Source organism: Pongo pygmaeus, chromosome 19 (assembly GCF_028885625.2).
Source record: "Pongo pygmaeus isolate AG05252 chromosome 19, NHGRI_mPonPyg2-v2.0_pri, whole genome shotgun sequence".
Taxonomy (NCBI): domain Eukaryota; kingdom Metazoa; phylum Chordata; class Mammalia; order Primates; family Hominidae; genus Pongo; species Pongo pygmaeus.
The window spans coordinates 54,258,077-54,271,716 of record NC_072392.2 but is presented as its reverse complement, the minus strand read 5'-3'; the positions used below and the strand labels follow the sequence as shown (position 1 = coordinate 54,271,716).

Genomic DNA, 13,640 nt, shown 5'->3' with positions numbered 1-13,640 from the left:
TAAACTTGTGTTAGGATAGTTTTAGGCAGGTAGTTAACCACATCCTTATTAGAACCTGCCTATCATTAAATTCCCTTTCGACAAATGTGGGTCTATCTGATTTTTAAAGATCTTTAGATTTCTCAATTACTTTAATGAACTTTTTAGTGTTTAACACAACTCATCAGGAAATGCTGATTTTTCTTTAACTTTGCAGAAGTACACAGTATCAACAGCTTTGCAAAGTATCATCCTTTGATTTAGGGTCGCTTTTTTAAAATCTCAGGTTAAATTGTTATAATTTGCTTACCTCTTTTTATACCTTGAAATTTCCGAATCTTCATAGTTCTCTAGGTTCATTTTCAGAGGTGAAGAGCATGGACTTAAGACCCAGACTGCCTGAGTTTGAATCTCAGCTTTGACATTGATTAGTAGTTACTTTGGGCAAGACCCTTAAACTCTGTGCTAGTTTCTTCATCTGTAAAATGGATATGATAATATATCAGCCTTGAATGGTTGCTGTGACGATTAAATGAATAGGGTATGTATGGCTCTTAGAATAGTGCCAGGTACATAGTAAGCACTTATAAGTGTTTGTTGCCATTATTACTGTCATTATTATTGCTATCAGTATTCCAAGGTTAGGTCAGTCTCTTTTCCTAGTGTTCATTTATTTGTTTACTGACACGTCTCTTCCGTACCTGTCTCACCCCAGCCCCCTTCAAGGATTTAAAGAAAAAAATGTTACTAATAGTACTTCATAGGTGACTAGGCTGAATGATTATCTTATTTTTTATTTTTGGGATCAAATTTTTCTCCAATACTGTACTTTTAAAATTGTAATTTTATGAGGACATAAATGTTCTCTAGAAGGAAGAGCTTAGGATTTCAAATCACAAGACTTGCGTTCAAACCCTGACTCTGTCTGGTGATATGATTTTGGTTGTTCTTTATTCTCTGGACCTCACTTTTCTCATTTACTAAGTGGAGGTAATAATCCCTGCTTTGGAGATTTGGTATGAGAATTAAATGAAATCATGTGTAAATATCTGGTACATAGTAGGCATTCAAAAATGTTTGATATATCAGTTTGAAAGGAAAAAACCAGGATTTTGTTTTAATGGCAACTGCTTTTTATATTAATGAATTCAACTAGCTTCATTAAACTGTTCATTACAGGTATGTGTCAATGCAATTAGATACCTTTGCTTTTGCAGCGTTTTGATAGCAGTGGAGACCCCCACATTCTCATATCCAGAGGCACTAAAATCTTATTCTGGCAAGAGGCATTCTTTTTAAACAGGGTTAAACATGAAAACATAATAAGTGGTTTTAGTGTCCTTCACCTTCTAAGAAGATGGTCATTAGGTGGTAGTTAAGACCCAGTCTGCCCTCAGGGAGCATACACAGTCATCTGTGCTATCTGTGGAGGATTGGTTCCAGGATGCACAAACAGTCGCACACCCCCACCCCTGCAGATACCAAAATCCACAATGCTCAAGTTCCTTATATAAAATGGCATAGTATTTGCATATAACCTACGCACATCCTCCCTATACTTTAAATCATCTCTAGATTACTTATAATACCTAGTTCAATATGAACGCCATGTAAATAATTGTTACACTACACTGTTTAGAATAATAACAAGAAAAAAAATTGGGACATATTCAATATAGACACAATCATTTATGTCTTAAGTATTTTTTATCCATGGTTGATTAAATCTGTGAATGCTGAACCCACAGCATCAGAGAGCCAACTAGTCTGGAGAGGATGGCAGACCCTAGCCGACTGAGGTGCTGTGTGGGAGGTGTAGCAGTAGAAATAATCCTGCTCCACCCTTGAGGGATGCAGACTGCTCAGGAAGACTTGCACAAGACAACTTCCTCACTGAGCCTTGAGAGATTAGTAGGCGTTTGCCCAGTGAAAGGCAAAGAGAATGTGTGCAAAAAGGTTTGTAAGCTTGAGAGAGTCTGGGGCCCATTTTGGGAACTGTAATTAATTTGTTTTGGCAGAGACTTTTGTAGCAAACTGGAATTTGAACTAATTGGTCTGATTCCAGAGCCTGTTCTTTTAACCTCTGGCTGTTGAGTTCTTTCACTGGCAGGACCAACTGGCCTATACCAGCACCAAAAGTGAATGAGAGAATGGCAGGAGATAAGGCTTACATGCATGGGTGAGTGCTAGATCATGGCCACGTTAAGAATTTTGGACTTTATTCTGTAGACTGTAGTGAGTCATTGAAAGATTTTAGGCAGAGGAATATTGTCATCACATTCACATTTTAGGAAGATAATTGGCTGGGCGCAGTGGCTCACGCCTGTAATCCCAGCACTTTGGGAGGCTGAGGCAGGTGGATGGCTTGAGGTCAGGAGTTTGAGACCAGCCTGGCCAACATGGTGAAACCCCATCTCTACTAAAAATACAAAAATTAGCCAGGTATGGTAGCGTGTGCCTGTAGTCCCAGCTACTCGGGAGGCTGAGGCAGGAGAATCGTTTGAACCAGAGAGGCAGAGGTTTCAGTGAGCGGAGATCATGCCACTGCACTCCAGCCTGAGTCACAGAGCGAGACCCTGTCTCAAAAAAAAAAGATAATTGGAGATTTTCTATAAAGGACTAGAAAGTTATGAGAGCAAGTCCTGGAAGGAATAGGAGATGACGGATTGAGAGACATTTATACAGGTGAGTAGTTCTTACTTAAGAGTGGCCACACATGAAGAGGTAAAGGAAAGTGAGAAGGTTGGAATGACTCCCAGAGTTTCAGGGAACTAGATAGGTCTTGGTAGTAATCACTGATATGTATAAGAGAGAGGCTGCAAGGAGAACATCTTTTTTGTTGTTGTTTTTTGAGAGAGGGAGTGGATTCAGTTTCTGAATATGTTGAAGTTTGACACAACCTTCAGAAATCCAAGTTGAGATATTTTTCAGTCGCGAGGAGGATGTGGGTATTTATTAGTTGATAGTTTGGCAACAGCTTAATTGCTGTTTACCCAGGGAGGGTACGGTGTGACAAGAGTACAGAGTGACAAGAGTAGAATCCTGAAGAATGTCAACATACGTGAGACAGGGTAAGAGGAGCCCATAAGAATGCTGAGGAACAGTGGCCATTGAGGGAGGAGGGCAGGAGGAGGTTACGACAGCGGTGTGAATACAGGACAGTGTTTAGTAAGGGGTCAGGAGCACCTGGTGCCTCAGAGAAATCACAAAGGGCAGCATCATTTCTTCACATTAAATGCCTTTGGTTACTGAAGAATTCCAGAAACCGCAAACTAAAACTTTCCGTACTTGAAAGGCCTCTAGAATTTCTGTGTAAACTTTTACTATCTTGATTGGTTTGTTTCATAAAAGCCTTTTGGAATCCAGTTGTAAAGGGAATGAGAGAAATAGAAAACCACCACTAGGGAAACCCCACAGTAATAATTTTTGCAGGCAAGGTCCACAATAGATGCTAAAATCAATGGGCAGAAATTTGAGGAGAAACTGTATTTATTTGGTCTCTAAGTATCTCCTCCAAGATATTTGTCCATTACAAAGAGAAACATAGTGGCTTTGCAGTAATCTAGCAGATGCCACCTTAACCAAGTGTTCAGATGAACAGCACCAGTAAAAAGACATATCTACACCCCTGTGTCTTCAGTAGAAAGATACAACATCATTTCTGTGGTATTCTTGCAAAAAAATGCCTAACCTTAATCTCATCATAAAACAACATACAAATCCACATTGTGAGACACTCTACCAAATAAATGACCAGTACTCATCAAGTGTCAAAGTAATGGTAAAACAAGGACTAAGGAACTGTCACAGATTGCAGGACACTAAGGAGACATCACAGCAAGGTGTAATGTGGGGTCTTAGAGGCCTAAAATTATTACAGAACAAAAAGTTTTTAATGTAAGTTCATGTGTGTTGAATTGGTTTTGGTTTTGTCATCTATACTCACCTGGCTCATCTTGAGACCACAAATGTGAGGATCTGGTCAGAATCAGAGAGTAGTCTTTACTCATAGCAATAGCATAACAACTAACATCTCCAGAAATCCCAGGTCAGGCACTGCTAAGCAGTTTACATGCAGAGGCAGAAAGAGCATAAGCTCTGGAGCCAAACTGCCTAGGTTTGAAAGCTGACTTTTCCATTTCCTGGCTTGAGACTTTGGACAAATTACTTTACATCTTTGTGCTTCAATTTCCTCATCTGTGAAAGGAGTATAATCATAGAAGTGATAATTTCATAGGGTTGTAATGCAGATTAAATGAGCTAATTCATGTGAAGTAATATCCCCAGTGTTACATAGTTAGTAAGTAGCAAACTGGAATTTGAACTAATTGGTCTGATTCCAGAGCCTGTTATTCTAATCTCTGGATCTTGAGTTGTTTCACTGGCAGGACCAACCCTGTACAGGCACCAGAATGACATCTTGGCAACCTTAGCATCCTTTCCTAAGGGGTTAAACCAAGTGGCCCCCCAGGCTAGATGAGAATATTATAAACAACTTAATTGAGTTAGACTTCAAGAACAGACGGTGTATGCCAGCTGTCATCACTGATACTAGGTCCCACCATTGAGCAATTTTTGCTCCTTGTTTGTGATAGGGTTGTATATGTAAGACTTCCAGAAATGTTGTAGCAAAGATTAACATTACCTTCTGGAAACAGTTTAAATAATAACACTTCATTAGTTATAAATGATACAGCCTGGTCAGACTTGCTAATTGGATGCTAGAAAATAACGTTTTTTAAAAAAACAAATATTTTGGTTTTTGGAAATACAGTAATTTTAATTATTGATTGTCAGTATTCTACTCAGCATTACATATAAGTGGATTTAGTTATGATTTAATCAGAAATCATAATGTAGATGGATCAAACTCCCAAGCCTTTAATAATATGACGTCTTACTGTGTTGGTCTGTTCTTCCACAACAAAATATTTATCTTTTCTTAGTATGGTTGGTAAAAGGTGATTTAATATTAAAACATACACCCATTTTCAGTGGCACTGAGATTAGATGCTAAGTACAGATTACTAAATGGTCTTTAATCTGATTTTTTCCTAAAGCCTGTATTTTATCATGTAGTTAATAGTTATTAACCATATTGTATTAAATGTAAAGATATTCTACAGAGCAGTACCATCTAATAAAAATATTAATATGTATTATATATGCAATTTTAAATGTTCTAGTAGCCACATTGAAAAAGTAAAAAGAAAAAGGTGAACTTAATTTTAGTAACATTTCATTTAACCCAATATATACAAATATTATTTCAACAATTTACTATTTTAAGAATTATTAGTGATATGTATTTTTTTTTGTCCCAAGTCTTCAAAATCTGGTTTGTATATTATACTTAATTACAGTACATCTCAATTCAGACTAGCCCCATTTCAAATGCACAGTAGCCACGTGTGGTTAGTAGCTACTATATTGCATAACACAACTGTAGGGTACAGTTCATAGTCTTTGTCCAGAAAGTGAATTAAAGCCGTCTGTGGACACAGCCAAGAATAGTAATCATACTTTCAGAAGGACACTGAAGTTTAGTGAGGCCTAAAGACATTAAAAGATATATTTAATTAACAGTATTTTTGGTTTATATTTAAATAAAAGGTTATATAAATATTTATGCTCATACATTGACATAACTTTTGGGAAGGCATTTTAATTCAGTCAAGTTTACATATACATACCTTTCAACTCAGACATTTCACATCTAAGAGTTATGTATTGGCCAGGCTCAGTGGCTTATGCTTGTAATTCCAGCACTTTGGGAGACTGAGGCGGGAGGATCACTTGAGTTTAGGAATTTGAGACCAGCCTGGACAACATAGCAAGACCCTCTCTCTACAAAAGAAAAAAAAAATTAAAAAATTAGCCAGGCATGGTGGCGCTCACCTCTAGTCCCAGCTCCTTGGTGGTGGTCGGGGCTGGGAGGCAGAGGTGGGGGGATGGCTTGAGCCCGGGAGGTCAAGGCTATAGTGAGCCGTGATTGCACACTGCACTCCAGCCTGAGCAACAAAGCAAGACCCTATCTCAAAAAACAAAATAAAACATCACCAACAAAAAAACGAGGATACATAGAGGCCTTTTTTCATTTTATAAAAAGTGAAGAATTAGACTGGGCATGGTGGCTCACGCCTGTAATCCCAGCACTTTTGGAGGCCAACGCAGGTGGATCACTTGAGTCCAGGAGTTCTAGACCAGCCTGGGCAACATGGTGAAACCCCATCTCTACTAAAAATACACATATTAGCTGAGCATGGTGGTACACTCCTGTAGTTCCAGCTACTCAGGAGGCTGAGGTGGGAGGATGGCCTGAACCTGCGAGTCAGAGGTTGCAGTGAGCCGAGATAGCACCACTCCATTCCAGCCTGGGTGACAGTGAGACCCTGTCTCAACAACAACAACAACAAAAAGTGAAGAATTAGAAGCAATGTATGTGTTCAAAAATATGAAAATAGGGTACTTCTGTTCCTACGGTTATATGCAGCTATTTATAAATTGTTTATGGGACATTGCTTATAAGGCTAGGTGAGAAAAGAATTCATTCAAAATTGTATGAATATATATATAAAAGGATCATTATGTGAAACAAACGTCACAACAATTGTCTATAGGTGGAAGGATTGTGTGTGGGATTTTTTTTTTGTTTTTGTTTTTTAGATAAGCTCATACTCTGTAGTGAGCCATGATCACACCACTGCACTCCAGCCTGAACTACAAAGCCCAGACCGGAGGGCTCACTGCAGTCTCAACCTCCTAGGCTTAAGCAATCCTTCCACCTCAGCCTCCTGAGTAGCTGGGACTACAGGCACATGCCACCATGCCTGGCTAGTTTTCTTCCTTTTTTATTTTACTTATTTATTTTTTTAAGACAGAGTCTTGCTCTGTCACCCAGGCTGGAGTGCAGTGGCCTGATCTCGGCTCACTGCACCCTCTGCCTCCTGGGTTCAAGCGATTCTCCTCCCTCAGCCTCCCGAGTAGCTGGGATTACAGGCACACACCACCACACCCGGCTAATTTTTGTATTTTTAGTAGAGACAGGGTTTTGCGGTGTTGGCCAGGCTGGTCTTAAACTCCTGACCTCAGGTGATCCACCCGCCTCAGGCTTCTAAAGTGTTGGGATTACAGGCGTGAGCCACTGCACCCAGCCAGTTTTTTTACTTTTTGGTTTTTGTTTGTTTGTTTTATTTTTGAAACAAAATCTCTCTCTGTCCCAGGCTGGAGTGCAGTGGCATAATCTCGATCCACTGCATCCTCCATCTCCCGGGTTCAAGGGTTTCTCCTGCCTCAGCCTCTCTGTTTACTGGGATTACAGGCATGTGCCACCACACCCGGCTAATTTTTGTATTTTTAGTAGAGATGGGGTTTCAACATGTTGGCCAGGCTGGTCTTGAACTCCTGACCTCAGGTGATCTGCCCCACCTCGGCCTCCCAAAGTGCTGGGATTACAGGCGTGAGCCACCGTGCCTGGCCAGTTTTTTTTACTTTTTGTAGAGATGGGGTCTTGCTATGTTGCCCAGGCTGGTTTTGAACTTCTGGGCTCAGATGATCTTCTGCCTGGCCTCTCAAAGTGCTCAGGTTATAGGCATGAGCCACTGCGCCAGGCCAACTGTATGTGTTTTCTCTGTGGTTTGTTTTTTTTTTCAATTTTCTGTATTTTATACCTTTTGTATTACTTTTTTTCTGGGTTGGTGTGGGGGTATAGACAGGGTCTTACTATGTTGTCCAGGCTGGTTTTGAACTCCTAACCTCAAGCAATCCTTCTGCCTCAGCCTCCCAAAGTGCTGAGATTACAGGTGTGAGCCACCACACCCTGCCACTATTATTTGTATAATAGGGAAAATCTTATCAGTATTATTCTTGTAAAATTCATTTGTTGAAACAAAGAATTACCTTTGGGAGGCTGAGCTGTGGGTGATATAATAAATAATTAAATTATTTGATATGTATAAAAATGTTCCTAAAACTTTAAAATATTATGTATTAAATACATGAAAATACCACATTTTGTTTTATGGATAGTGTTTTGCCCTAGTAGAGTTTTTTGGGTTAGAATTTTATTTTATGTATATAGAGAGGGCACATTATAATGAGTAGAAAAGGATACCCCTTTGAATTGTCTTTGGTATGATTTGGTCTGTATAAGGTCATATATTTTCTAGAGCATCTCAAACACATCATACAAAATATTTTTTTTTTTTCCATTTGGTGGGAAATGTAGGTGATATAACTTAAACTTCCATAGTGCCTAGACTGAAGATCTAGGAATCAAACTTACTGTGAATTCAGTTGTGTTTCTCCATTTAAAGGTGGGGGAAATGAAAGACCCCCTGGATCTAGTGCATGGAGATGACGTGGAATTGCAGACCCCTTTTCTGCCTTGGGGAACCAGTGGCAGTGTGTGTGGTGTTGGTGAGGTGTTGCATTCAGATGCTATACCACTACCTGTGCTGCTGCCAGTAGATGGCTTTTGTGACATCTATTAAAATGAAAAATGCTTAAGATATATGTAGAGGAAGAAAATGAGGTAGTCAATTCCTCATTGTCTTTAGTCTGGAATAATGTTTAAGGGTTGTATATTGCTCAAAAGCACAAGTGTACCTATTCTTTTTTGGGGCTGTGCTATAAATGAATCTGTGTTGAACTGTCATTTACAGTATACTGTTATCAGACTTTTCTCCTGTAGCATTAGGGAAAAAGGGAAAAATGTACAGTTAGCCCTACATATTTGTGAGTTCCACATCAGTGGATTCAACCAACCACAGATTGAAAATATTGAGGCATGGGGAAAGGAGCGTTGTGTCTGTACCTGTGAACAAGTGCAGACTTTTTTCTCGTCATTATTCCCTGAACAATACATTGTACAACTATTTACATAGCATTTACATTGCATAAAGTATTTTAAGTAACCTAGAGATGAGTTAAGTATATGGGAGCATGTGTGTAGATTACATGCAAATACTTTGCCATTTTATATGAGGAACTTGAGCATCTGTGGATTTTTGCATCCATAGGGAGTCCTGGAACCATTCCCCCACAGATACCATGGGATGACTGTAGTTGGTCATCCCAACGACAGTGGTAAGTGCCTATGAATTTTTCCCTATCCCACTTTGTAGCCAAATGTTCCAGTGATCAGTTCTGGAGTTTGTTAACTCAGGGAATGTGTTTCCTCTCCTAGGTTAATAGTTACTAATGTTGCTGCCTGTTTGCTTCCTGCTTTATTTAGGTTTCATGTCCTTAGCAAGCTACTGAGTTTCATGGCACCTATTGACCATACTACAATGAATGATGATGCCAGGTGAGTAACAGATTAATTATGTGTCTCAGATGGCTTCATGACAGCCTGATATTGACCTGCTCTACAGTCTTCGCCCTCTCCATTTCTTCTTATCAGTTAACCATTTGTCACTGGCATCATAGTAAGGGTCACATCTCTTCACCCTCATAATTACTATAAAACCAAACCAAAAACGCATAAATCTCAGTGCTGCCTTTGGTGGTTTGTTTGTTTTTCCTGTTTTGTTTTGAACTTTAGCCCAGCTCCCTGGGACATCTGAGCTCTCTAGGACAGGGCAGGTGGCCCATGTTCTTGCCATTTGTACTTGGGGCTGTTGTGCATATGCTTTCGTTTTGAAAGTGGCTCTAGTGAGTGCTCTGGAGATGTGCATATGTTGTATTTGTTGGGGATTGTGAGTGTTTTTACAAAAGATGTATATGCTTATTTTATAAAGCTGAAACAGAAATACAGAAAAAAAGTGTATGCTCATAATATTACTGTTCAGAGATAACCTTTTTAAAATAACAGTTTATTCTGTATCTATTAATTGGCATTGTATAATGAAGAGCTTCCTCTTCTCCCTCATTTATTTACCATTTATTTATACATTTATATCAATATGGACTCATGTTTTCCTATTTTATTCAATGAGTTATGTTTATTTTGATGTTAAAGTTGTCCCAGATAGTGGAAGTGCCTTCAAACTGGCTTGTGTCCTTCAAAGTTGTCTTCAGTCATTCTTTGAGTACTTCCTTACTTTCTGGCACAAGAAGATGTTTAATGCTCATCTTAGACTTTCCATCTTCCAGCCCTGAAATCAGTCTTTCTCGAAGGAGTGCTGGTTCTTTTTAGTGGATCGTGGTATTTAGAAACCAAGATATAGGTACTAGGGGTGCTCCTTGTTAGTGAGTATTGCTATTTCTAGGCCTGTCAGCAGAGATTGGAAGTGTATATGTATACACTCACACATACACAGAAGACAGCCACTTTTAACATCTCACAGCATTTCATCTCAGTTTTTGTAAGTTCCCTTTCAGTATGTTCCTGTTTTTCTTTTTTATATTGAAAGTATACTTGGGAAATGTTTTATATACTGAGAGCATTTTCATGTCGTTAAAATAATTAAAAATTTTCAATGACCAAATAATATTGTTATAATATTTATTTAGCCATTCACTGATTGTTGGACATTTAAATGGCTTTTAATTGTCATCATTGCAAATAATGCTATGAGAAGCATTTTTAAACATATTTACCAAGTGAAATTATTGGTCATAACATAGGCACAGGTGGTTTTTGCCAGTTTCTCCCTCAAACTACATATAACCTTTTTATTTTAGAGTATTTTGTTTGCTACCAAATGCCAGCAGATTTTCCCCTCCTTGTCTGAAAAGTATGAGATCTGCAAATTTTGACAAATACTATTATTATTTTTTATTTGGTTTATTCAGTACTTTGAGCACAAAACAGCTTATGGATGGTTCTGAGTACATTTGTATCTGGCTTTGTGACCACATCTGCTATCCTGTGCTTTGCAAGTGAATGTCTAGATATGGCTGTGGTTTTTTGTTCATTTCTGGATCCAGTCTGTTTAAAAATTGCAGAGTAAAGTGAGTGCATCTTAGATTCCCCGTCAGGATGCCATGAGAAACTTACATCAAGAAGAAAGCAAAACTAGATTTTGAAAATTAAACCAAACCCTTTAAGGTTACGTTATTATCCCAGGCATAAAATGAAATCTGGTTTAGATACTAGTGGTATCTTTTGATCATAGTACTATAAAATCATTCAGAAATCAACTTTATGCCATTCTTAGTTGGAATTTTACTTGAATCCCTTGAGGTGTACTTAGTTTTTCCAGAATCTTACCGATATTAACTCCTAATTTTTGAAGGTCTACTATTTGCTAGACATAAAAATTATTTGAAAATGACTCTATTAGGATTAATTTGGGTATGGCCTATAAAAAAATATAAAACCTGACTACAGAGGCATAAGGAAATGGAAGTTCATCTTTCTGACAGGATAATTCTAGGGGTGGTAGGCAATTGTTGGCCATGGCTTTTGCTTCTCGGTGGTGTTAGGGCCAACATCTCTTGGTCTTTCCCCCATAGTCCCAAGATGGCTGTTACAACTTAACGCCATCAAACATGCATTCAAGGCAGGAAGAAGAGGAAAGAGCTGTGCCAGCCATGCATGTTTGTTTTTAATCAGAAAAGTAAAAGCTTCCCCAGAATTCCCTTCAGCAAACTTTTTGTATTTCATTGGCCAGAACTGTGTTACGTTGCCACTCCAGGTAGAGCAGGCAAGGGAGAAGGGGTTAGAAATGTGTTTGCTGGGTGACAGTCCTTGTGACATTTATAAGGAAAAAGGGCTATCCCTTGTGGACTGATTCCTAATTACCAGCATTGTTCTCCAGCTGGTTTAGCTACTTAAGGAATGGAATAATAGTCTTGTAGCTGGAGAACTGAACGTTTGTTTTTACCAAAGTGCACACCATTCTCATTGTGTTTCCTAAGGATAGGGAGACGTGTCCATATCAACTGCTCGTGCTTTATGGTTTGAATAGGCCAGATTAACTATGGGTATAGTAAATAGGCACAGCTCGCTCTCCTAGTGTCAAAATTTTTAGGGCCAGTAGGTATTGTTAACTTTATCTTAAGTAAGAAGGAAGCAGTAATAGCTTATCCTGCTTTGTTTTTCTTTAGTGGAAAGACAAAAATGGAAGTAATCTAGTACCATTCTATTCTGTGTCCCATTTGTACACCACAAATAGGAAGCTTTCATAATTGTTAGAATATCAATATCACTGCATGCTACTTTTCCTCAAGTAAATATTTTTGGTTTTCCTAAGTTATACATATGTCATTCTTGGTGTGCCGGGGGCATAGAGAATTTTTTTAAATGATTTCAAGGTAGTGAAGGACTTTATAAGCATGACCACAGGGCCAGAAACTAAAAGGTAAAATATTAATAGACCTGACTACATAAAAGTCACATTGAAAAAGACATCAAAAACAAAGTTAATAGGTAAATGATGAACAAAAAAATTCCAGCGGATGACATATTTTTCTACTATGTAAAGAGTTTTTACAAATCTCTAAGAATATCCCAATAATAATAATGGACACAGCATGTCAACAAGCAGACTTAAAAATCAAAAAAGAAGGTCGGGCACAGTGGCTCACACCTGTAATCCCAGCACTTTGGGAGGCTGAGGCGGGCGGATCACAAGGTCAGGAGATCGAGACCATCTTGGCTAACATGGTGAAACCCCATCTCTACTAAAAATACAAAAAATTAGCTGGGCGTGGTGGTGGGCACCTGTAGTCCCAGCTACTGGGAGGTTGAGGCAGGAGAATGGCGTGAACCCAGGAGGTGGAGCTTGCAGTGAGCCGAGATTGTGCCACTGCACTCCAGCCTGGGCGACAGAGTGAGACTCCATTTAAAAAAAAAAAAAAAAAAATCAAAAAAGAAAAATTTCAAGGGCCAAAAACCATAAGCACTTTCAACCTAATCAAAGAAATGCAAATTAATATAATGAGATTTCTTTTTATTATTTTTTTTTGAGACAGAGTTTTGCTCTGTCACCCAGGCTGGAGTGCTATGGCACTATTTGGGCTCACTGTAACCTCCGCCTCCTGGGTTCAAGCGATTCTCCTGCCTCAGCCTCCCGAGTAGCTGGGACTACAGGCGTGCACCACCATGCACACCCCCCCTCCTTTTTGTTGTACTTATTCAGTTGGAAAATACTGAAAGGATTAGTAATACCCAGTGTTGATGGTGTAAGGAAAAATGCACTTTTGCATACTGTTTTTGGAAATGTAATTGGCAAAATCTTTTGGGAGGATTATTTGACATTGTGTTTCCAACTTTTTTTTGTTTTGTTTTGAGGTGGAGTCTTGCTCTGTTGCCCAGGCAAGAGTGCAGTGGTGCAATCTTGGCTCACTGCAATCTCCGCCTCCTGGGTTCAGCAATTCTCCTGCCTCAGCCTCCCATTGGTCAGTCTGGTCTCTAACTCCTGACCTCAGGTGATTTACCTGCCTCGGCCTCCCAAAGTGCTGGGATTACTGGTGTGAGCCACCATGCCTGGCCCTGTTTCTGACTTTTAAATGTGTCTGTTAACACAAAAAAATGTACTTGTAGGAGATAGTCTTTAATAGTTGCCAAATACATTTGTGTCAAGGATCTTTATTGCAGTATTGTTTGTAGAAAAATAAAAAATCCAAATGACCCAAACTAAATAATCACAGTAAAATCATTCAATGAATTTATTATTTTTTTTCTTTATTATTATTATTATTATTATTATTATTATTATACTTTAAGTTTTAGGGTACATGTGCACAATGTGCAGGTTAGTTACATATGTATA

The 13,640-nt window shown here is 38.8% G+C and overlaps 1 protein-coding gene across 1 annotated transcript in view; it reads left to right on the top strand.

Moving 5' to 3' along the window:
* The window catches only part of AATF (apoptosis antagonizing transcription factor), a 116,112-nt gene that overhangs the window by 75,431 nt on the left and 27,041 nt on the right, over positions 1-13,640 (top strand). Inside the window, exon 11 of the mRNA XM_054456910.2 lies at positions 9,215-9,286. Coding sequence (XP_054312885.2) covers positions 9,215-9,286 — 72 coding nt within the window. The remainder of the gene's footprint in view (positions 1-9,214; positions 9,287-13,640) is intronic.